Genomic DNA, 27,183 nt, shown 5'->3' with positions numbered 1-27,183 from the left:
TCCTGGGCGCTGAAACACCAGCATTGCAATAAAGTGCCTAAAGGGAGTCCCTGTGCCTTCTCCCCCAAGAGGTACCTCAGCCTATGGCTATGCAGAGAAACCCAAGCGAGCTCTTAGCATGCTTGCCTGCCATCCAACCACAGAGCTTTGAAATAGATTAATTTATTACCCTTAATAGAAGCCTTAATTTAAGCTGTTGCAACATCAATACAAACAAGGAAATAGCATATATATATTTTTTTTTTAACCTGCAGGTCTAAGTGGGCCAGTGCCATTGGGACCCTGTTACTGATCAAAACACTGGCAAAAATCCCCGTTGATAGTAAACATTGTCATGATGATTCATCATCAGCTCCATCCATTTTCATTATTTTAGCAGCAATTCAAAACTCAAAGAAATCAAAATATGGTTTTGAAAGCTGCTTAGGAAGATACTGGGAATTAGATTACTGGTATAATGTACTCACATCCCTAAATAAATCATTCAATATATATGTATACAATTTTTTAATGTCGTATAATTTTCAGAGTCTATTTCATTCACTCTCAGTCATGAGCTCATTCTCTCTAGTCCTGGTACTATATTGAATATTAAGAAAAAATGCACTGAGGGAAAGAGAGTAAAATAGAAGCAGCGAGAACACAGAACTCAAGCACTGGGTAAAGGTAGGATAAAAAGCATTTGTAAAATTGGTCTAACAAAATGACTGGAAAATACTCAGGCAATTTTGGAGTGCTAGGGAAAGACTAAGGAAGGACTGGGAATATTTGCTTGCTGTCAGCCTAACAATGAAATTTGGGAGCTTTCAGAAGATCTGAAATGACAACAAACCTCTGAAAGTCTTGATAAGCTTTGCAAAAAGCACTTGACATTTGAGATCCTCGTCAAATTCTTGCCTCTAAATTTTGTGCATCTTTCTCAAAAACGTATATTCGCCATGCCCAAAGACTTAACTTTGCTAGTCTGACAAATTCTGATCCGTCTTGAGATTTTATCTAATCTCATCTAATATTTTATTAGATATTTTATGTAATATTTAATATACAGCATATGTGTAAGACTTCAGAATAATCTGAAACAGAATGATATGCTGCATCAACCTAGTCATCTCTATCCCAACCTGCCGAGTTAGCATGGAGAGTGCCATTCCCATACGATCATACAGAACATGAGCTTCCCATAGATGAGTGAGTTTGTTTTTTTCTTGAATCATTTGTAACAGTAAGCGTGGCAAGCGAACCTGCTTGTGATGCTCTCAAGCACATGAAGGCCCCTCACTTACTAAATGGTGAGTGAGGAGGGGATGAAGAGAGCAATGAAAGGGGTGTACAACTTGATGTGCCCTCAGCCACGCACAGGCCTGCGGCTAGCCCCAGCTTTCCACAGGCAACGTGTGTTGGGTGAGTGCTCAATGGAGTGGTCAACAGTTCAACCCTGTGTTTCTCTTGCACCTCACTTGCCAATGCTCAAGGACTACAGGCGATCTCTTATTTCATCTTCACCCCACAGACTCTCTAAAAATTTACTGTTAGTTCCCGGGCACCCCTACCTCTTGTCTTCGTCTTCCTCCTCAGCAAAGCGCAAGCTTTGTCATTAGTACAGCACCGAACGTTGTAGACGCAGTGGAGCTGGCAGCATAAATTACTTTGCTATCAAAAGTTACGTTACTGTCAGCCTTGGGCTGACAAAATGCAGAGTTCCTACGCCTATGAAATTCTTGGGGATGGTCCTGCAAACAATTACAAATTCACACAGTTTGGAAAAAACTGCAAATCCCAATACAAACAATTTGAAAATTATTGATACAGGTGTTCAAAAGTCCAAGTATTAATTGAGAATCTTGAAAATGTCATGCCTTATTCCCTGTGTTATAGTGCAAGATTTCATTCTCTGCATGGCACATTATTTTGAGCTCGTTTGTTTTTTTCTTGTCACGGCATGTACCATAGATTTTTGGGGTGAATTCAGTTTTTTTCCTGCATGTGTCACTAAACTCATGGTATGTGGAAATGCATCTTGCCATTTGTTCCAGCTATACGGTTGTGATTAAAATTAGTCTAGCTGCAAAATTAGTCTAGAATCCAAGAATGACTTAAATGTGATACAGATTTCTGAATCAACTCATAAAGTGAATTAATGAACAGGCTTTTCCTCGAGGATTCAGGAACTAGAAATTCTTCATAAGTTTGGTGGGTTTTTTCATTGAATCACGGAAGACAAGGTCATTTTGTTGCTAATACTGATCCAATAACCAGTGATGATGCAGAAGACCCGACAAATCAGAGCTCCTTTGTTATCACAGTGGACACAGAAAGGGAAGAAATTAAAAACCCCTGCTCTTAACACAAACGCCTCAGTAGGTTCTTGCTTTAGACTGTGCCAAAGAGATTTTCAGAAGACAATATTCCTTTTTTTGTCTCTAAACCCCTAAATCTAAATAATGTCTAAAAGCACTGTCTTCAGTTCTGTGCAGCTTTTCGCAACAGCCACGGGGAGGCGGCAGATGCCTCAGTAACTGAGCGCACGATGCTCGACGACAAACCCCAAGAGAAAGGAATCTTTGAAATTCACTTTCCGCAGTACTTTGCTATGCTTTCTGCGTCTGCAGGCACCCAAGAGCTGGAAGAAGAAGAGTGAGGCTACTTGCTGCTAACAAGAAGGTTTTGCAGATGTAAGAGATCAGCCCAAAGTACGTGTCGAACCCCAGCAGCACGGACAGCCCCTGTGGCACGTTGCCTAAAGCAGGTGAGGCCGTAACAGGAGAGAGAGGCTCAAAACACTGCCTTGGCACTCCTTTGCTGCAATGGTCAGAAGCTGGACCCGGTTTAGGACAGCGGCTGGCTGCACTGGTAGGCTACGAGTCAGGACATCATGGCAGGAAGCGCCTGCTAAGAGGGATTCAAGAAATTACCTGAGGGAGGGCTGCTTGGGTTAAGCACCTGGGCTGGAGCTGGGGCCTCGCAGAGGCGGCCGGCCGACGGGACACACGACTGACACATGCACTTCGCTGCAGTGCTGTGGGCTCCCAAGAGTTAAACACGTCATACTGTGGCTGTGAAATGATTCCCATTAAACTAACTCATCCTTTGGAGAAATGAAGAAAAGAGAAGCCATAATGGAGATCTAAATTAATAAAATAAGCCTGGCCATCTGGCACCATCTCCCTCCGGATCCTCCCGCAGTCCTGCCCTCTCAGTACCCCTTGCCTTCCCATCTGACAGTCATTAACAGCACGAAGCACATCTAGCCAGACTCACTGTACACATCCTTGGCATTATTTTAATTAAAGCAGCAGCAAATTGTGACTGATGATAAAAATTTAAATTCTGATCATTTCCATATGATAAAGGCTTCTTAACGTGGTAAATAAAGCTCGCTCTTTTTCCATTTCTTTTCATCATATTCCCTCATTACTACTACACTGTACATGAGACCTTAATTAAAGGACACATATATCTTATTAGACGGCTTCATGTATAAAACAACACCGTAGATAAAGCGAGGTGCCCATCCTGGACTGCCATCTCATTACACAGCGCTCTAATAGCTACAATGTCCCTATTTAAGATTTATTTTATGCACGATTTTATGCTGTGACAGTTTCCCAAAAGAAAGCTTTCCTAGGATGCTCTTTTTTCAGTCCTAGGAAAGGAATAATAAGAGGTCAGCAGGCAGCCTTCCTCCACTTTATCCAAACGCATTGTCCCCACCGGTGCAGCTGAGAAGAGGGGTCTTCAAAAACATAACAACAGTTCTGTCCCCACTTTCAAGGATGTCACCAAAAGCAGCAGTAATGTTATGGCTTAAGGAAAATTTGTTGATGATGAGGTTGTGACTTTGATCTCTTTCTGAATCTATTGTAGAAACTAAAAAAAAGCCACAGGGGATGCTTCAGTGCTTGGCTTATTAGGTGGAGATATTTTAACCCACTTACCAGCTCAGTAACTAAATTTCAGCTGATTTGTGCTCCTAATCTTTTCCTAGAATGCATCTCGCTAATTCTGACCCTCAAACTTTGTCCTGATTTCATATATTATTTCTACCAACTCCCCTCTGCCCCCTCTCCTTTAATTACAATCCTTTCACTTCTACTTCTGGGATGCAAAAATGTTCTCATTTCACCTGAAGTGTACACAGTTGAGTAAAAAGGTATTCACCAGTACGGGAGGAAGAAGGCATGTTCAGTGTTCCTCTCCAGTGGTCACAACACATACAATACTATGATTAAAATCATTGTATGATCCTCCTCTGTGGCCCTCCTTGGTAGCTCACTCTAGTGCAACCCCAAAACAAGCTGCTTCTCCTGCCCCCCAACAGCTGCAGGTTTCTTTCCACTCTTCTGCCCGCTCCTTAGCTTCCTCTGTGAACCAGCCAAAGGCTGAACCACCTCCCCACTCCCACAGGAGCTGGGAATGACTGGTACCACCTTTTTCATGCCACTTTTCTCCTTCCCAGAGAAGCCAGAGTCTTATGGTGTTGCACCTCTTCTCTGCTGAGCCTTGTTCATCTTCGTTGAGGAGGTAGGGACGCATTTCTGGAACGCTACAGATGCTGTTGGCAGGAGCAACGTCATGGCTAGCCCAAACTGAGCTGAGTTTGCATTAAATATTAATTTTGCCCATCTCTGCAACTCACCATCTGTCTTCACAGGTCCTGACAATGACCTTTCTTCAGTCCAGATGACTAGTCACTGTCCTCCCTAGTGCCCGTCAGGTCCTGCTACCACCCTGCTCCCCATCCCCACATGCTTTCCACTGCCGCCTGCTCCTCCAGGTCCCTCAGCAGCTCTCACGTCATCTGGGCCCACTGGCTGTCGGATCACTAAAAGCCACTCTGTGCAGCATATTACTTAACCAAAAAGGACTGTTTTCCCCTCTCTCTCCCCCTGAAGGATTCTGGGTATATAGATAGTAACAGAGATGTTTCCCATACAAACACTTTTTTTTAAAAAAGGTCCAAATCTCTATCACGTTCTCCCAAGTAATAAACAGTTTATGTAATCAGTCTAGAGGGACCTTCTGGGAAGCCGGATGGTCTCTCTCACCAGCTAACTTCAAAAGGGACAAGAGTTTTAATTGCACTTCACTGTCAGAAAACAAACCAACATCCCAGTGTCTGACTCAAGTAGGAGACAGTCTCGTCACATGGAGATATGAAGATCTATTATTAGTACAAAAAAAAAAAAACAAACAAAACCTTATGAATGTTTAAACTTGTACCTTTGGTGCTGAAATGCTGTGACAAAACAATTCCACAGCACAGAACACTTCTTCAAGAAACAGATAACAAAGACAGGGTGTGCTGAATGCTGTGGCAGGGGCACCAGGGCCGGGAACTGAGGGGTGATGAACTCTGGAGAGCTATCTTAGGTGACCTTAGGACTCCTTCAAAGGGTCTGCTTGAAACTCTGAGATCACTCGTGCTTCCCATTTTCCCAGAATTCATCTACATTGTTTTAGCATCAAACAGCTATAAAACATAATTAAAAATGGTATTTGTCCACCCTCAGAAGTGTCTCTCTATTGAGACTGCCATTTCTCCAATTATTAGGGGATCGAGACCAGCAATACATTTCACATAACCTACCAAGTGGTTAGCAGTTGCCGACTTTTACTTCTTATCACCTTGTGGTAAAGTCTGAAAACAAGACTTTCCACCAATCACTTGAACAAAGAGTGAAGTGTAGTTGATTGATAGGTTTTTCCTAAGCCTGGCTCACTAGCTAGTTCAAGTATCCACAACATTCTCACCAACCTGTAAGAAGCACGTGTATTTTAGGGTTAAATTATTTGTTTAAGGCCAAATACCAAACTACCAAACCATACATAATAGGTAACAATTATAAAACAGGATTCTAATGTATAATTAATGTACATGGTACTTTGATTTGAAATGGTAAGCAATAATATATATATGTGAGAGATCAGAAATGTATAGGGAAGTATGTATAAGGACATATATTATGTGTATATAATCACGAGTATTATTTGCTATATTGCTATTGACCTATAATTCAACTGCTGACATTGTTAAATATATTTATTATAAACAATTAAAGTAGTAAATAAATTAGAACTCGTAAAGCTACACTGTGCCACCCCTAGCTTTCCATTCCAACTGTAATCAACAGTATATGATAGAATTACATGTGGCCTAATATTTCAGGTGAATTCATTTATAAAAGCATTGGAGGTGCCCCATCAGATGTGCTGCATGTCTTTTGTACACAAACTGATTACATTTTTCCTTCTTTGTTCTGCAGGAAATGTCAGAAATATGGCATGATGCTTGCTTACTCTTGCAAAAAAGTGTCCTTTGCCATACTAATAAGGACAAATGCCAAACTGCATTGACATTACATGTGTTATACTATTACCTAGGGAAATGCAAGCAGTAACTGAATAGTAAATGGATATTGATTTACAACCCCAGGTGAAATTAAAACAGTCATTCTTAGTGTGGCTGGGGTGGCTGGGTTGGGCTTTTTTAGCATTCTTTAATAAACAAGAAAAGGTTTTCAAATTCTTTGTGGCAACAGTCAAAATACAATGCACCATTTACACTTAAATTATATTCATACTATCCAAGAATATAGGGGCAGATGAAAAAGGATTTTTATCAGGGAGATGGCAAGCATTAATACTAGCAAATGCAAAACAATGCTCAAAACCTATACTTAATTTGAGCTTTAAACTCCTTTCTCAATATATTAATAAAACTTCAAAAAGTCACTAAAATTTACACAGAAATCCAAGCATGATGTCATCAACGATATGCAATATCACTATTCCTCCTTATTTGTAATGAAATGTGGGCGTACCAAATCCTCAGGGTCAGTACTGGCTGTGGATATAGCTCTCCAAAACATCAATAAAGGAATGGTAATTCCTTTTCCTAGAGGAAATTATCTTATTATGGCTAACATAGGTTGGAGAACAAATGCTGCGAGTAACAACAGGGGAAATATTCTGAATCTGATAGCTAGGGGAAAAAAAAAAACATAGTAAATCATTTCTGAGCCAACAAGAAGTGATTCTATTTTAGGTTCAACACTCAACATTGTAGGGAAAAAACATTTAAATTACATAATCTGAGAAATATTCATTTAAAATTAAGTGGAAGGGTAAACCAAATGAAGGTTTTATATGTCAAATGTCAAATACTCATTAGCTTTGTGAGTCAGGTGTATTGAACAACAGCTAAAATTATCAGAAACCTTAATTCCAAACACCCCAGAAAGAAGAACAGCTGGCCTACTTCTTCTAACACTTCCAGCAAGTGTATTAGGAACAAAGAAAAGGGGGGAGAGGCGGGGGGGAGAGAAAGATCTGATCAGTGAAAAATATTTCCTTAGGGGTCAACGATATGAAACTGAAATAATAACTGTGGCATGTCATGCTGAAGCAGACCCTCAAGGAATAAAGATTCACAGCTATATAAGAAATTCACAGCTATATAAAAAATAGGAGAAGAACACAGAAAGAAGTGGAATTTGTAGTTGTAACGTTCCCACACATTAATGGCACATCTCTCTTTTCTGTAAAAAAATTTGTTTTCTTTGGATTTTGTGATCTTTCCATGCTTCTTCCAAGTTTTCCAGGTGTACAATAGCATGTGCACACACAGCTACTCCTCATTGCAACCATATACATAGTGTTTGGGCAGATCCACTGTACAGCACATGCATAGAAAGTCTAAGAAAGTGTCACTCAAAAAATCTGGGAAGGGCTGCGGGCACTATATGGGCTCTCTACAGCACACGTACACCTACTTTTTACAGGAAATCTTACCCAAATATCTAAGCATCCTAGCTATATGATAAGAATAGGAGAGAAACAGTAAGATTTCCTTCAAAACCAACATATTCCAAAACAAGTGGAAAATGTCATCACATCTCCAAATTCATAAAATAAGAAAGCTTTAATTAAAAATATTTTCAGACAAATGAGAATGGAGGTCACAGCTTGATAAAGTGACTTGCGCCTATGTGTTGATGCATGCAGAAACTGCGTCTACATACACAGCCCCACACAAATTTGCCTCCAAAGGAAAATGAAGCATCTCTGCAAATTCAAGGTAAGGTTACATGACAAGACAGATCGTCTCTGGAAGGGACATGAAAGCTTTATTCTCATCATTTAGTCCTCTGTCCAAAAATCAGAGACCCATAATACATTTTCTGATGCTCACTAAAAGTAATGTCCAAAGCTTCAAAAACGTGCGAGAAAATAATCCATTACACTTCTCACTGCATATATTCAGTATTGGCAGTTTCCAGACTTTTTGGACAAATTTCTCCTACACCTACCTTATCATCAACTCTGTAATTCATGACTTCATGAATTAATTCATTTAAAAACACAATAAGCAATACAATTCTATGGATCAGTTGTTGGAAAACACTGTTCTACATCACAAATATTGAAAATGCTAGCACAAGGGATTGTATTTTGAACCCTGAGGATTAATATATACCTCAATTACTTGAAAAGAAACTTTTCCCCATGATAGTAAGAAGTGTATAATTAACACAAATACAGAATTATATAGTAAGTGTATAATTAATTCACTGGCCAACTCTCCTGACACAGAATGTCATTTTTCAGGGCAGGCTTCTTTTTAATTAGAATATAAATACAAAGTACTGTGCACAGGGAAAACCCAACGTTTACCTAACAGTGACAATTTCTGAACTTGCTATTAACTGCAGGAGATGGAATCTACAGTTAAGTTCTGCAAAAATATCAATTCAGTGCTCAATAGTAATTTGCAAAAATGCATATATTGTATAAATCCCTGGTGACCCCTATACCTTGAATCCTGTGGGCTCTTCAGGCTTCCTCATCTAAAAATGGAGATAAAACTAAAAAGAAAGGTACGAAGAAAGTCAGTGATGACCAAAGATGGGCCTTTAGCCTGGCCCAGTATGGCCACGGTTGCTGTTGCATATAGAAAACACACACACTACCAGGAGTCAAAATTCCAGACAAACACTTACCATTAAACATATCCATATTTTAAACCAATTAATCTACCTAGTCATTCATATCCTGCCTTATAGGCTATTTCAAAGTTAACTACAGTCCTTGGCATATCAAGCAAGGGAACCAAAAGGAGAAATACACTGTTCCTGTGTTTCCCAAGGTTTTAAAGCGTTCAAAAGAATTAGAAAAAACATTGCCTGTGCTGAAAGCATGAGTAGTGACATACACTACCTTTTATTTATTTTTACTTAACTCATGGAAAGAGGTAAAACAAACAAAAAGCAGAAAAGAAAGGCAGAAGCTACATTAAGAAATGCAGAAAGTCAGGAGCTCTAATTGTCCTCTCTTCTATGTCAGTGCAGATCAGGAGTGCTGTCATTCACAGTGTTTCAACAAAATTACGTTCGGCATGGAATAAAGGAGAATTCAAATAGGTGACTGAAAAATGCCTGACTGAGCTAAACCTGAGCTCCTGTCCTGTAAATTAAGTAGCTCCTCTCTGCAGTCTAACAATCCCCTTACAGGATGGGGTAGTCGAGCTGGAAATGCCATTAACGTCTAAACCTGTCATTCTCCTTTTGGTTCTCCAAATCCTGGTGAGCATCATCAGACCTGCAGCTGAAATCATCATATGAAATGACAACAATACTGCAAACTCCTGTTTCTCAATGTCCACATAAGTAAAAGAAAATCTGTGTTCAAAACATTTGAAAAAGCATTTCAAATTATTTCTTAGTCATGTGGATTTTATATCCTTTCTTATTGGTAGTATTTTCATGAAAGCAACTCTTCTGATATCCACTTCAAGGACAACAGAATCTCTACATTAAAGATCTCATAAATTCTTTCCAAGGAAGTATCTTTCTGGCTACAGGCATATTAAGAACTGACAGATATGTAACTGATGTATCCTACATGCAACAAGAAATACAATGAACTTTGTATACTTGATCCAGAATTGTTCAGAAGTGACTGACTATGCTTTTAGGATTTTAATCATAGCACCTTACAATTACCAAGCAGATACTTAATTCCTTGATCTGTTTCATTTCTTAAATTGAAATTGTCCATATCATACTATTTTCTCCAAAACTTGTACAAATTAACATGAACTCAGAGGAATTATAACTGCTCCTGATTTTCAACTTTGACAAACTCACTGAAGTTTACCACAAATTAAGATGTAAAAAGAGACTTTATAGTTCTGAGAACGATGCAGTCAGTCATGTTGCTCTGCACTAACATTACATTAATCTTGAATCCCCCACAAACAGTAGAGCAATGCATTCGAAACCACTGCTGTCTTCGAGACGGACAATACTAGCTTTGTGTTCAGCATCTGAACACCAAGAGCAACATTTTCCAGTTTACCCACATTACCTCATTACCTCCCCTAAAATTGAAGTCACACATCTAAAATTTCACAAGATGCTTTGAAAAGTACCCACATCTTCAATGACCTTTGCTTCAAGAAAGGCTAATAAAGACGTAAACTGTACAAAAAAAATCACGCGACTATGACTCACATGTGAAACTTATGTTGAAGCATACGTCCTCTTAATCTAGCGCAGAGCTCTTCACCCTAGTTTTACACCAGTTTGGGACACCCGTGGAGTTACACTACCTTTCCTTGGTCTTAATGTTCTGTTCTTGCTCACACCACGAGGATACTTCCCTGGCATCAGAGTAGCACGTTAATATGAAATCCCAGTAATACAGAAATCACCATCAGAAAATATTTCAGGTCACTATTTTGATGCAGAGCTGGTTACTTCACTGCTATGCAAAAGCCATTAGCAGAAAACGCTGTTCTATTATTTTTCCATGTATGCCCATACATTATCGCTAAATTACATGATAAGATATTACAGAAATTAGTATCATTAGCCATTAGTTCATTGGTGGTCCAGGAAGTAGAAGACAGCACCCTAGATAAAAGAGTAGAGGCAGAAACTTCTCCCCCTTACTGATTTAATTTGAACAGATTTCCCATCTGCTAAGATGCTAATGATATTGCCTGGGCAGCTGCAGATTAACTGAGAACATACTCAATCAGCAAAGACTCAAACAACTGGGAAGAATGACTATTTCTGCTGCGACACAGAGCAGCTAAGGGAGCATTACGCAAACAGAAAATCAGCATCAGATTCAGGCACAGCTAGAGCAACTGAAAAGGTTCCTATTAAACAAAATCCTTTCCCCCAACTATTTTTAATGTAGCAACTCTTAGGCATAATACCTCACTGGCCATGACTTGCAGCAGTAATACTGTTCTCTTGGTCTCCCCATTTTTCAGTGTTATTCTTAGTTTACAGAGATATTTCACGTGTCATGCAACCCTTACTGAAGCAGTTTCCCACAGTGAGATGTACTGAAAGACTCTGAAATGAGAATTCTTGCCATGTCATTTAAGAGACACTGAACAGAAGTACCATTTTTTTTCATCCCTTGTTCTAACCTACTTTCCAGGCAGAATTGCAAGGTATGAAAATCCTTTATGTGTGGGCACGTGGCTTTTACCGTGCCACTAGTCAGCCACAGTCCATGCCCTGCCAGATACATCTTTCAAACCATTGATAGCATTTGAGTGCCTAAATGAGCGAGAACAGTCAGCCCAATGTCACAGGAACAGTTATCTACGTAACCTGATACTGTGTCAAATGTAAGCAGTACCCACCCTAACTTTTACCTACTTGACAGTTTTAGCACACCAAAGTCTGAATCCAAGGCAGTCTGTGACAAAAGGGATCTGTACAAATTATTCTTAGAGGACACTTGAAATGTAATGGGATCTTCTCTTCGGGGATACCTTTCTGTAGCTCTATTTCATATTTTTGCCTGCTGTAAATGCATTTCAAAAATTAAAAATTAAAAATGAGGAAGTAAAATACGTCTGCAAGTCATAAATAACTTCGATGCTGCAAATAGGAGACATTTCTCCCCATGTAAGAAACAGCCCTCACCTGTAGACAGTACCTGTAATGATGAAAAAGTGAGATATAGATGACACACCTTTTAAACTTTTGTTCCTCCTGCTGGAATTATTAGGGCATTTGCCCACAATGAATTACACCAAGACATCCAAATTAATCTGATCTATGCTACCATAAATTCACCAAATGAGTGTTTTAATTATTGCAGCCTCCCTTCTTACTTTACTTCTGCTTCACAGAGTCAAGACCATATATTTCATTTTCTCACTAAAGAGGAGTCAAACTGTAGCCAGATGCACTGTTTGGGTACAGCCAAGTTAAGAGTTTATCCTTTAGCTGGCCATCACTGTAGGGTCTCCCCTCACCTTTATCAGGATCTCCTCCAGCCTTACTGGCACAATGGCATCCATGCTCACTCCCTAACCCAGTTCTGTCAAAATGTTTTGGTTGAGTTTAAGAACTGACTATTAAAAGTGTTTAAGCTAACCTAGATCATTTTGACAGAACCAGGCTGGTGAACTACTACATACGCTGTTATGCTGGCAGAACTGAGGAGGCAGCAAATTATGAAGACTGGAAAAGCGGAAAAGTAAAATGCAAAGAGAACATGAATCACCTGTGATCAAACAATGCACCTGGCTGCAATTCAGTAATGCATTAGTTCATGGGCTTTTGCTACACTACTCATCTTTGCCCAAATTCCACTAAACTACTGAAAATAAGTTTCTGTAGTTGCCCAGCTTCTTGGAAGTTCCCATGAGAGCACAGGACCCAGAAGGTCATCTGCAATGCTAACAGTGGGTAACAAGTTGAAGTTCCATTTTGGCTTTTTTTTCCAGCTCTGCCTCGATCTCCTGGTTGAAAGTGAGGAGTTTAGGTTTCTCTCTAGTGATGCACTGAGAATGGTACTTGGCAGCGTGAAGCCCCAATGCGAAAGTCTGTGCACACTTAGAAATAGACCAAACTTCATGAAGGCTGAATACAAAAGGTCCAAGTCAGGTTGTATATACAATAACTGAACCGAAGCCTCATTTTGTTTGAGCACATTAAAAAGAGTCTTCTGGTAGTGGAACCATTGCCAAATGGCTCTCCCAGTGAGTAGCTGGTTTGGATGAGTACAGCTCAGGGAAGTTAATACCCACTACTGAAAGGAAGCAAGCAGGACAGGACAGAGCAGAGCTGAGAGAAAGGCTGCTGGGGAGAGCTGCTCTATAGGCCAAGTAAGGGCTGGCTTTCATAACCAAAAGAAAGCAGAGAGCAGGAGAAAAGCCCTTTGTGATGCTCCATGGTGAGCCAGTTGAAAAGCCAGCTCTTTCACCCAGCCCTCACCTGTTTCATTCCTGCTACTCCTACATGGCTCTGGAATTGGAGGCAAGAGCTGGAAAACAAAAAAATACCATCCAAAAATACATTTTTTTCCACATTAAAAATAAAATACTGAAGCCGTTGGAGTAGTAAACTGTGGAAACATTCTCCTCATAAAATTCTACTACTTTCGTTAAGCCCAGAGAGACCTCTCTAAGTGAACTCTTATAGTCCTGTATAAAAGCTTTAAGTGATTATGCTGAGAAAGATTTGGCCCGTAAAGGTAACTGTGGAGATGAAAAGATGGCGTCAAGCCTATAAAAACCCATAAAGACTAGACTCCATCACATAAGGAAAAAGTACTGCTTGAAGACTAGGACTGGTATGTGCAGCCAGGCAGGATATGCACCTGCTACAGCTTTGCCAAGTTCAACGGGGCTTGTTGAAAGGAGACGCTGGCCTTTCTCAGTCTCACTGTCAGTGTAGGGAATAAAGAGAACATTTTAAAGAACATGAATCACCTTACCACTTCTGGAAGCACCTTCTTCGCAAGATCATGGATGGCTTTGATCACAATACATAGAGATGACAGGAGGAATATGACACCCAAGATAACACAAGCTCTGGGGAAAAAAAAGAGAAAAATAAGAAGAAATGTTAGGAACCTATGTGGAGTTGTCAACTCTCCCACTGATGAAGGATAACACACAACAGAATATTAATAATAAAAAAAATCTTAAGGAGCTAATGATAGAGACTTGAATTAAAGAAGATAATGAAAAGAAATGTCCAGTTCCTCTCCAGTTCCTAAAACCTGGATTATATGTGAGAAGACAGGGTAGACCTGATGATGTTTCAGAGTGAGAGAGAAAGACGTGTCTCTTCTGCTCCTGATGATTTATCAGAGTCCTCTAGAGGTCTGTTTCTCTTTGTTTTGCTAGGATCTCGCATTAGAAATAATCAAGGGAACTTCATTCTCTTTACCAAACCAGGACAGATGTTTGGTAAATCTGGTCAGTAGCATAACAGAACCTGAAACATCTATTTCCTCCCCAAATCTCCAAGAAAAAAAGATTTTAAGTGCAGATATTTAAAAAAATCAGCATCAGCAGGTTAGGTGCATCACTTCGTAGGCTGTCCAAGGGTGTCCTCAATACCTAAACAAGAATCAGAGTCTCATCAGATTAGGTGCTGTGCAGAATTAGAATCTCTATTCCTGCCCTGTAGAGCTTACAATCCAGTCTTATAAAAAGCAAAAAAAATGGGTTAATAAAGAGACGATAAAGTAAGGGACAATAATTAACAAGGAATAATTAAGTTTTGTATAGGATACAGGCACAATGAGGTTTACAAAGCACATAATGCCTACCCAGAACTTCACAGTAAAAGAGAAAACTCTTACTTTTGTTCAAACATAAAGACCAATACTACTCTGAGATGGAGTTCCTCTTGCCCTGAAATACTTCAGGATATAAGGCTTTGATTTCTTCCACACAAACAATAATAGCCAGTCTATTACAGTATTGATATACCTGTAATTCCATTTTACTAATAGCTCTTCATATAAAATTCTATTACTATAGATAGATATACAGTAAGAGCAATTCTAATGTTTAAAGCATGAAATAGTTAAAGAAGTGATATCTATATGTACTTTTCCTTTGTTTGTTATTCATCATTTGGTACCTATCTGTTAGCTCAGTTTACGGATGCTATAATTATTCTAGTAGCGTGCTACTGTTTTCAACAACTCAGACATCAGGCCATCTGGTGGTTGGCAGCACATGTAATGTTCACATCAAGCTCAATCTAGAGACTGCAGTCGAACTGGCATTGCTCTGCCTAGGTCAGAAGACGCAGCTGCAGCAGTGGCGCAGGTGAGTAGCTGGTCATTTTATTCCATGACACAAGCGACACTAAACCAAGTTGTGGACAACCCACATAATCCTATAGGCAAGTTCTCAGTAAAGGGGCTGCCCTTCTACAGAGGAGTGCAGACAATGTAGAGGCTGGCATCCTTCCTAGCAACGGAGTGGTATTGTAGATGAGGTACTCCTCTCCAGTAGGCAAAACTCTGCTATACCTATTTTAAGACAGATGTTTAACTCCTGTGTAGCAAATTGCAACGCAGCCCTCATTCTTGTTAAACATAACCTGTTGTAAAAAGTAGGCAGAAAAGGCTTGAGACAGTCTGATTACCCTACAGTCCTTCCCCTAGACTCAAACACAAGAACAAAAATCTGGCCCATAATCTGTGATAGAGGAAGAAACTCACAGGATGGATTCTCTGCAATCCTGCAGCACAAGGGGATCATTAAATGGTAACACGGATGGGAGGAAAGTTCATCTCCCAAAAAGAATGAGTAAAAATGAAAATTAGAGGGCTTTCCATTTTCCATTGCATATTTGCAAGCAGGTCCCTGTTCTGCAATGGAGTCTTTTCAGAGATTTGCAGTTTCGCTCCATCTGAATGGATCACTGCACAGAGATGTGTCCAGAGCCTCTTGAGATGCTTTTGTCAAACTCAGAACTTTTCAGTATCACCTTTATGTATTACTTCTGTAACATTTACCATTGCCATAACCTAAGAAGCTTATACTGCACAATCCTTCACAATAGATTCTGTTGTAATCATTATTTTGGTTTTTTTGGATGAGGTACAGAAACATATACTAAAAGTTCTGCTCATTTACCTGGGACAAATGCAAGCATTAGGTAACTTGAACACAAGAACTGGTCCACAAAAGTTGGCTGACTTGTCTAAGGCCATTTGCTGAGCCAGTGACAGGCTGAAATAAGATACACTTCATGCAAGAATATGCTGCCATTTCATCTGAAAGCAACACTGAAAGACAAGCTTTTCTGTCATTCCCAGCAGGCTTAAACCAACACAGCCACAGATCTGTGAGTTGGAGACACCGGATTAAAATTCCTTGTGCCAATACGTATTGCCAAATGCCAAGGGTATGGGAAAGAGAAGACAGCGAAGCATTATCACTTTCCTTTAGCATACCTTCTATTCCCTGCACACATCTTCTGAGGAAGACAGGCAAACATTCCCTAAGGGCTTGGCAGGAGCCTTGCTGGCACAAGTCTAATGTGTCCAGGGAACCAGCACTTGCCCTAGCTGGATTCGTTTCTCACATATGTTGGAGAGTTTGGGGCTACCTCTGTAAACTTTCCAACCACCCAATCCTAACAGCAACTATTTTGCATCTTTGCCTATGCCAGCAGATAAGTAATGACTTCAGCAATCTTGAGCAGCTTCTCTTATTCCCCAGATCAGTTTTACTGTGTCAAAAGAATTCCCACACCTACTTAACCAGAAATAGCTAAAAGTAGAAAGAAAAAAGGAAGATGTTAATAACAGTGACAAGGGTATTAATAGCAGACAGAAATGCAGTCTGAGGTTTGAATCAGCATTCAGTCATCATATTTAGCAAGCCTAGCTTCTCCTTTATATGCTGGCTTTTGCAATCCATAGCCATGCAAAATTCATGAGTAATGGCATAGTACTTTAAGTGCAAAAATACGTGTTTCTTGTCTTCTTGAGTGTATCAATTTATCTGCAAAACCACTAGAACAAAATACTGCATAGTGTCTTCTTTCAATCTCATTTGCCAGAAATATAATTTCTATCTAGACTGCAAATCATGCAAAATTCAACTACAAATATACAAAATAAGAAACCTCCAAAAATTAATCTGAAATTTTAACTATAGTACATAACAAATTGTAATTGGTTATTGTAAGCTTGCTTTATTTTCAAGCCATTAGACAACAAAAACTTTAATACAAGCCTGCTAACTTCCATCTGCTAACAATTACTCAACTGCTTTGTAACTAAATAGTCTTTCCAACTGCACACGAAGGGTGTTAGTGCCAAGGTTGTTGGCAAATGTAATTTCATTAATTACATTCAATTAAATTAGATGAGCCAACTGCCATTTCTAAACAAGTTCAAGTCAACTCAGAAGTACCCATAAAAATTAATGAAAGAGGAGTTATACAGAAGTGAGGTTTGACTGAAAACCTAGTGAAGATTTTACAGATACCCCTGGCTTGGAATCACCGTAGTGTAATAAATGCTCCTCAATCTCTGGGTCCACCATGATCACTGTCAGCAATTCAGACACTCTGGAGCAACTGGTGGGCCACCTAATGCCCTCATATTCCAGAACATTGGTATATTCTTGCTAAGACATGAGGGTACTCTCTGTCCAGTGACACCCATGATGAACAGATCTCCACATATCATGCCACCAGTACCACTTATTTAAACCTCCAGCACCTATTGAAGATTGTGTACTTATTTTACAGCCATTTCTACGTGAGTTAGTGTAAAAGCTTCCCACTAAATATCTACATCATTAGAGATATAACTGATCTATAATGCAAAATAATTTATCACTACAGGTTTGACAGGCAACAGAAAAGATCTAATGAAGAATGCATGAATCTGAAATCTCCCTCAGTTCCATATAATATATTGCTTCTAAAAAGAAAGAGGAACAGAGACAATTTAGTCAAAACATTTTATAACATAACAGAAAACCATGATTTGATTTTCAGAAACAATAAGCTTTCTGGAACCTTTCAGAATGCAGTATAGTTTAAAGAATAATAGACTAATTCAGAAAGGACAAGGTGAGGGCATCTCTCTGATATCCAGGCAATAATCAACTTTTAGGTCAACTAAAGCTCAAACTTCCAAAGGTTTTTTTCTGAGAGCAATGGCACTTGGAATGCAAGAGTAATTAAAACTATATCATTAAGTTGTCAGTAAAGAGAATTTAATATTACGATTTTAACAGTGAAACCATCAAGTCTTCTTTAGTTTGCTGTAGGTCTTGGTAGCAGATCATGACCTACTGAAGATACTTTTTGATGTGTTTTTGATGCAGCATTTCTATCTGAAAATCCAGAAGATAATATAAAGTATAATTCATTGTATTAAAAAATGAACTAATCCATTTTGTCAATTCTTCAATATAACTTTGTCACGGATGAAACATACTGTTAAATCAGTTGTACTGCAGCCTCAGGCATTGAGAATGAAATCATTTGGACTTTCAAAACTGCCAAAGACTTTATACAGCTTTCGAGCTTCAGTAACTGCTAGTTCACTTCTAGTGGAATTCAGAATATGATTATGTCTAAATCCTAAAAACTAAACTCACATCTCCAATCTAAAGCTTGGTTCTGGGTGTGCTACAACCTGACAATTTACAAAAGACATTCTTCTGAAAGCAGTACTACAACCCATCTACAACCCATTTATATTTATACAACCCTATAAATTTCCATTTTGTATTACACCAGTCCTGGATATCTGCACTCACACCCATCAAAATAAGATCAGTGTAACCGTATTACATGACATACAGCTGCCACCTCATCTTTTCCATAACACATTCCCTGTACAGAGCTTTAATAGACACAATTCTTCATTTTGATGACAAATTCTCACAACTTATAAGTAAACCAGAAAGGGAAATCTATGACTGTAAGCACCTGATAGTCTTTCCCTTCATCAAAAATTTGTTACTTTGCATAAGTTAATGGCTTTTAAGCAAGTAGCTATGAAAAGTACTGAGATTCAGGGGGTTCCATCTCCACAAACTGTCTATTTTCAAGCTGCTATTAGTAAGTTAACATTTTTTCCCTCTTTTTATCACAAAACTAATTTCCTAAGGAGAAAAAGTCCAACTATTCAATTTATTTGCATCTAGCAGACAGCAAAACAGCCTTCTAATTCATGGATTTATCCTTAATTCTGTCTTATATTTGTAATTATTGGTTACAATTCCCTACAGGTAGTGACAAGGCTAAAATTCTGTAATATTTCCATCATAGAACTAAAGACTAATCTCACTCAGATCTCTATGGTGATTAATCTTCAACGTAATAAAGCAATTTTACCTTTAGCATGGCTCTTGCCACGCTGAACACTCTTTACATGAGTTGACTCATTCCAGCCGAAGGGACTGCTCTTCTGTGTAAGCAGCAGTCAGCCTGAAATAAGACTGCAGATTTAGACTCTCAGCTACTTGGTTTGTACCATTTTGAAAAAAATAAATTATTAATAATAATAATAATAATAATAATAGTTACAAATACACCCCCAGTGACAAGCTCTGCTATATACTACCTCAAAAGAGATCTGGGGTAAGGTACACAAGGGTGACTGATAACGGAGTTTTCCTCATATCAATTGACTGCTATAAAATAGCCACTGCAAGAGGCTTCCCTTCTTAATTATTATCCTGCTATCTTTCTGGCAAATACAGTAACACAGTACCAACAAGGGTTTATAATGAAGCTCTTGGTAATTTCTCCTCTCAAGTCAATTTGCTCTCATATGCAGCAAAGGTGGTGCAACGGAATTAAGAATGCAGAAAAAAATTAGTGATGCATATGAATACAATCTCCAAAAATGTGTTAACTTTCTCTCAGCAGCTCACAGAGATAGTTGTTTTGGGGCAGTGGAGAGGGAAAGGGGTCTCACATACTTAGTAGTATGTCTGTTACATCCTGGAACCTATTTTACCACCACACTTCAAGTTCATTAAAATAGTCCCTGAAATGTGATGACACCATGTGGAACAAAACAAGATTGTCAGTAGCAGTCTACTTACTTCCCAGTTTTGTTAACATATGATACAACTAAAATGCAATACTAAAAACCTAACCTTCTTGTCAAATACTGCGCTATTCTCCCACCTTTTTTATTCACTGCTGTGTCTCAGATTACTTGATCTTTTTTGATTATGTGGGTTATTTGTTTTTTTATTACTTTTACCAGTGTAAATAACCTCACAAAATCATAATACAGCCCAGGCTGGAAGGGACCTCAAAAAATCATCTGGTCCAACCTTCCATGGGAAAGGGAGCCTAGATGAGATTATCTAGCACCCTGTCCAATCGCACCTTGAAAACCTCCCATGATGGGGACTCTACCACATCCCTGGGGAGGTTGTTTCAGTGATTGATTGTTCTCACTGTGAAAAATTTCTTTCTTGCATCAAGATTACTTACCTTATTCATTGAAAACATTGCTTACCTTACTCATGGAAAACATTTTAATAATTTCAGCAGAGCTACAGCAATAAACATGACAAAGAGAACTGTGAGAAAAGTCATTATAAACCACTAGCATTTGTATTAATATTCTTGAGGTAGAAACTATATTCTCACATTTGCAAAGCTGCCAGCAAAACAAGCTTCAGCTCCTCATCCAATTCTCTGGCAGCTACAATACTATAAATAAAAGATAATACTCCTAATTTCTACATATAATTCTGTTACCTTCCAAGAGCCGGTTTACTCTAGTTTATTTTAATTCTGTATTTTCTTGATTGTTAAGAATCTTACCATGATATATTTTTCTATGAGAAATGAGTTTTCCACCATGGGAATAGTGGAACAGTTTGCCCAGAGAGGTTTCGGAGTCTCCATCCTTGGAAGTTTTCAAGACCTGACTGGATAAAGTTCTGAGCAACCTATTCTGATCTCACAGCTGACTCTGCTTTGAGCAGGAGCCTGGGCTAGAGACCTCCTGAGGCCCCTTCCAACCTGAATTATCCTATGATCCTATGAATTTTTGTTCACAAAATCTTTATCTCTGCAGGCTCTGTCAAGATCTTTCAGCACTAATGGCTCTTAATAGCCCACAGAAAAGGAAACGTTAAAATCTCTACAGGCCGTTTTCACTGCTGGAGTGAAGAGGTAGTGTTAAAACTATTACTTTGCAAGGAACTGTAACTTAGCATTAAAATGAGCTGCAGGCCAATAAGAGCAATATGAGCTCTAAGCCCAGGAGTAATACGAGCTTTTTCAGCAAAGCTGAGCAAATCAGTTTTATGACGGATATAGGATTTAATCTCTGAATAAACCCTCTAATGAAACCTCTGGAGTTTAAGTAAGAAAAAAATGTAAATTATAAAACTAATTAATTTAATAAAAACTATAAATGCATTCATTCCTGTTTCCCTATGATTTGAAAGGATTTTAGTATTAGTGGGTGACAGAGTGAATATCATGTATGGAGTCATTCAGGGGAAGTCATATGGCACAACATGCAAGGCAATTGCCCAAGAGGTTTTTGCTATGTCAGGAGTTAGGAAGATATTTTTGAGCATACAGTATTCATTCACTTTCTAATTCTGTATCTCTCTATACATTCTTCTCAATTGTCTTCTGCGTCTAGCCACATGACAGGAACCCTTCTGTATCTCTTCGCTTTGCTGATACTCTTGTTTTCATTCTTGCTTCCCATAACCAAATACAAATTACATTCTGTGAATGCTCCTTCATTAGTAATTTGGAGCTTGCAATAACCTGCACCACATTTCTTCTAGATGAGAGGCAGTCAGCCTGTTTAAACAAAGCTAGGCCTACTTTCATTTAATATTTGCATTATGGCAGCTTTTACAGTCTGCTTATAGTAGCCAAGTATAAAATTCCAGTCTCAGCCAGCCCAAGATTTCTCAAGCACAGGCAAAATTGAATGCTGATATTCAAAGGGTGAGAACTCAGGAGGAAAAAGCTCAATTTTTGGTTACCAACAAATGATTTTCTGGTGGCAAACCAGCGGGTTCTGGCCGATGGGGATGAAGTGGAGCAGCGTAGAGAAAATGGAAGAGGACTTAGAACTAAGTCAGCGGACAAAGAATATGGAAAGGGAAGAAGTCAGCAGATGTTTCAGAGAGAAGGGTCTGAAAGTGTTTGTTCTGGTTTGCAGTCACTTGGGGCACCAAGGGACGGCTGGGGATGCTGCAGATGTGGGCCTCTCTTTGCTTTCTCTTCCCTTGATCTCAACAGCAATCCATGTCCTTCCGAGACCCACAGTTTTTCTTCTCCTCACAGCTACCTTCTCCTCCACAGCAGCCTCTACACATCCTAATCTGCTGTCACACAAATGAGGAATAGGAGGAATTGAGCAAGGACCATTCCTGCCATCAAGAAAGAGTATGTAAAGAAGCAGAGGAAAGGCCTAAGCAGCCACGCTAGGAATGTCTGCCTGCACAGCAATAGCCACCCCTGCACACACCCCAGGCGCAGCAGGGGCAGGTGACGGTGAAATCTCTATGGCTGGGTACCGTATCTCTACGGCAGGAGATATGGCAGGCCTGTTCAGTCTACTGCACACTGTGCCACAAGCACAGCTCTGCTGCCCAGTATTTTAACTGGCATAAGAGGCATTAAAATGACAATGCAGCTGTTCACTAACATTTGTTCTTTGCTACCCATTCTGCAATATTGCTGAGATAATTCTAGCTGCATTTTTCATTAGGGTGACATCCAGAACTGTGAAGATTGTAAAATCTGCCTCTAAAACCTATTAAAGGGCTTACTCTAAAAAGAATAGTTACTAGCCACTGCGGCATATTACTGTAGTACACAGACAAAAGATGCAATATCAGCCTCAGTCTTGAGATTCCTGCTTCTTTGTCACGCTCTACTGCTAATCTTAAGTTTCTTTGTGTCCAATTAGACAGTTATATTGCTTATTTATGTTTGCAGTGTAGCTTATCTATTATCAGGTTTAGTTACTGAGGAGGGCTTGGACACCAAACTGTACAGAATCACAGCTGTTCAGAGTATTTACACCTGCCTGTTGCTGGGTGAAGACGGAATAGAGTCACTTTAAGATGCACTTTAAAAGGAACGAAGTGGGCTCACTGTTCATTGCACATGTTCCATAATCCACCTCCAACTGCCAGAATCCAGATCAGCACTGTTACAGCTACTCCTTTTTCTCACCATAAAAAAAACACCACAAAACCAGATTACAAAGCAAAGAGAATTCGAGTAATAGTTGAAATTATCATTGAAAGCTGATTTCTCAATTATTACATTAAAAAATATACTGTGTTATCACATGGTCTAACCTCTTCTTAAAGAACATGCAGGGGAAATGCTGCTTATATCTGAGACTCAGATTAGCTATGCTAGGGATCCATTTCATGCTGAAAATGTTATAGGTCTTCTAAAACTTTTATTATCCTCAGGAGTTCAACTAGTCACTGCAGAACGGGGTATTTAAAATCATGCAGCTGAACTGGGGCAACAGTTCCATAAATAATTTGATTCTCCAGGTATTAAATAGCTGCCAATAAAAGCTAACAGACATTTCTACAACTCAGACTTTGAAAACTCTTACAACCGATGTTCTAGTTCCTGGTCTGCACAGACTGTAGAGTTGCACTTATAGTACACCTGCCTTATAACTGCCCTCCCAGCTTGTGAAGAGCTGATCACTGCTCCTAGCCTTGTAGCAGGTGATCGGAGATTCTGTCATTCCCCTGAAGCTAGAAACTAAAGCCTTTTGAGAATTTCTGTAATACTCATTTTTACAGTGATCATCAAATTCCAGTACAGAACACCACCATATCCCTGATTTTATCTCTCTCTCTCTCTATGTGTGAATACTAGGCAATATACACAAATACTGCCTAATCAACTACCAGTGAAGTAAAAGGAAAGGCTTTCATAAATTAAATAGATTTTGGATCTAGCTCCAGTAAAATCATTGCCAAGTCTACAGATGCCACACTTTTAGAAACAGATTTTAGAATGTATAAATATATACATTTGCTATTTCATATTTAATATAAATTCTATGTGTGAGGATTTTGTGTGTGTGCATGCATAAATGTATGCATACATGCATTTCTGCCTGGATAAGAGCAAAGTTTATGATTGCTTCACTTTTGCCTGAATATGGGATAATGGACTTATGGAGAAATTATGCAGTTTAATAAGTCAGCCTAATGAAGCACCTCTAAAACTTGTATCTAGCACTGTACCTGGATGTAGTATTTCAGCTAAACATTTCAGAAGAAAGAATGGTTTAGAAATGTGCAGTGTGGTCAAAAAGACACTATATTTCTCCTCCTATAAAGCTGATATCCAAGAATAGGCAAGCACTTATTTTGCACACTCTGCACTGTGCTCCACTGGGTAGGAGAGACATGCATGTGTCACATGAGGACCAACTAATGGTAGCCAAGAACTAAACAAGAGCTGCAGAGGTAGGTTCTTAGTTATTTGCAGTTTGTAGGCTATCTCCATGCATTTGACATTTTTCCAGATCACTTAGCTATTCCATTCACTCATCACAAAAGAGTTTTTCCTCCAGCCACAGAGGTTTGCCCTGAACTGTGGGTAGGTGTGGATTTTGCCATCTGTGCTTCAAGTCTTTCGTATGTATGGCATAGACAAAATTATCCACAGTTTTTTCAATGTGACTGATATGTTGGGTCTGAATTGAGAGGATTATTTTCATTCAACACTACCTAAATAGACAGTGCTCATTTAGTCAGGCTAACCAGTACAGCAGAGCCAATCCGCACATGAAAATTTAAATACTCTACTAATACTGAAAATTAGGGTTTTTTAATTCTGTGAACCAAGAGAGAAAATACCCTGCAACCATATAGATCAGTATGCTCTCTTATTTGAATCAGAGGAAAAGAAAGAAGAGCCAGACCTAACCTGGCAGTATGACAGCCATTTCCTCCCATAAACGTGGTTTCTAATTCTTTTAAGCTTTGGGTGCAAGAGCAGGATACGTCATGATCCCCATATTGCATGCCTAAATGTAATACACATATATCCAATACAACTTCTGTAAGGCTCCCCATGACCAAACCCTGGGGTAAATATTCTCAAGTGGTGTCATCTGAACATAAGCAAGAGAGAAAAAAGGATTACAATCACTCTGGAAGGAGAGGCTCACTCCATCTTAGGGTCTCACCTGTCATCACATTTTCTCAGTAAGAAAGAAGTCTTTACACAAACTCACAAGCCACTAACTCCCCACATTTGCCCAGCAGCCACACAGACATGCCCACTTCCTTTACCAGCAGACATGGCTCTGCAGGAGGAGGCGATGGTGATGGCTCTTTACAGAATCTGCACAGGGCAGCAATAAAGGGCAATTCCAACGATCACCCTCAAAGCAAAAATCACTGGCAGGATGAAAGCCTCTGGAGTGCCCTGGGCTAGATATTAAGCAACTGAACAAGAGACCGTAGAGCAAAAGTAGATCTGCAATTTGAAGAGATAATGTAGTGCAAAGCAGTAAGGTATCATTTCATGAAGCCATACAGCACTTTTCCCTAGCAACTGAAGAAGGATATCATGTACATATCTGATTTCTCCTGTCTTCCAAAAATGAATTGCACCAGAAAGTAAAGAGCAGGAGAACAAGGTGTCAAAGGAATATTTATCCATAAGATACCCATGTTGACAAAGGGAACACCACAGCAAAAGACAGTTCCTTCAGTTATATTCAATTCAGAGTGGGTGTCTACTTACCATACAAAGAGTTGTACAGATGATTTTATTATTGCTGTTTACTTAAGTCTAAATTCCAGAAAGAAGGTAACTAAGCAACTGGTAAGGGTTTCTAATCACTCGACTAGGCTTCTCCAAAGGTCACATGCCTAAGAAGATGTAAGGTTATAAAACAAAAACTGTTCAAAACTTCTGCTTGATAAACATCCACCGATTCGTGGCAGTGTTTGAAACACTAATACGCCTCCTTGCTGCGCTGCCCCATTTACCTGAAGAGGCTACTTACAATCAAAAACTGAATGCAAGGCATACTCTGTGAAAAGATAATTGACAGAGAGTATGTACCCAGCAGGCTATAAAGCAACCAAGGAAAGGGATTGGTACACTGGTAATGTTGTAGTCATTGGGTATTATAAAAAGGCTGTTGATATCATTAATATGCTTCATAAAATGTTTTTAAATATCCTAATTCCTATGTCATACTGTTACGTAGCCATAAGTTTCACCTCTAATGCATGAAGTCCTAGGAAAGGGCCAGAATATCCTTCCTTCCTTCCTCTCTTCATCACATATCCCTATGTAATGGATAATCCATATATGTAGATATCCACATAGTGGATTCCTAGAGTTGTCTAACAACTGAAAACCCCAGTGAACCACCACCAGGTTCTTCTTTCATCAGGCAGAAAAAAGGCACAACAACGATGAGCACTTATAAACTGAAGCTATATATATACACATACAGATCAAAAATAAGATGTACATCTTTATCATTGAGCTTAATTAAACATAGAGGTAGGGTAGCGAAGGATGTAAGAGATTTTCTAATTGTTGCATCCAGCACTCTGAGTCAGGTTTCCTACTTACTCTGTCCCTGAGGCGTAGTCAAATATCTTTCTTACAGATTACTTTTAGCTCAGACTAAGTTAGAAATTCTTGGATTAAGCTCTTACAGTTGTGCTCTTCTGGATGTCAAAATAGATGAGAATACCAGTCCATTCTCCCTATAATTTAAGAACCCATTAAGAATGAAATCCTCAGGGCAGGCATTTTTCACTTGGCCAATGGGTTCAGCATTCTGACAGTATCAAATCCAGCTGCCACAGCTGAGGTATAATGTATGGAGATGAAAGTTAAGTTACAGACACATAGCAAAGTTTTTAGATAATATCTAATTGCAAAGCTGCAAAGACTGCAAGACCTTCCCAATTCTTGATCTATTGTTTTTAAACCTAGCATAAGATGAGAAAAGATGCAAAATAAATACATGAGCAAAGATAACTGAAGCCACCTACTGTTCCAGGTATAATGTCATCTTACCCACAAAGAAAGAGCACTCCAGAATCATACGCTGCCCCACCAAGGACAGGAATGACTATTTTCTCCTGGCAAAAAGCTTTCTTCTCAGCAGCAGGTTGAGGTATGACAGTTATCTGCACCCTTATCTGCCACGCAGTAGAATCTGTCTCATTCTTGTTATTTTAATATTACTGCCAATGTTTTGGATGACAGTTTCACCAATATAAGAAAAAAAAAAAAAAAGACATATCTGCATTCATTATGTATATTGTCATGGCATCATAGAGCACCATGAGTTCATTAGAAATTATTTGCCCATGATACAATTTAATTTTCTTATTACAGTAATAAAGGAAAG

The 27,183-nt window shown here is 39.1% G+C and overlaps 1 protein-coding gene across 1 annotated transcript in view; it reads right to left on the bottom strand.

Annotated features, from left to right (window-relative positions):
- Positions 1-27,183, bottom strand: part of TMEM163 (transmembrane protein 163) — a 100,126-nt gene that overhangs the window by 7,065 nt on the left and 65,878 nt on the right. The window contains exon 5 of the mRNA XM_072873924.1: positions 13,750-13,846. Coding sequence (XP_072730025.1) covers positions 13,750-13,846 — 97 coding nt within the window. The remainder of the gene's footprint in view (positions 1-13,749; positions 13,847-27,183) is intronic.

Source organism: Ciconia boyciana, chromosome 10, assembly GCF_034638445.1.
Source record: "Ciconia boyciana chromosome 10, ASM3463844v1, whole genome shotgun sequence".
NCBI lineage: Eukaryota > Metazoa > Chordata > Aves > Ciconiiformes > Ciconiidae > Ciconia > Ciconia boyciana.
This window is presented reverse-complemented; position numbering and strand designations above follow the sequence as displayed.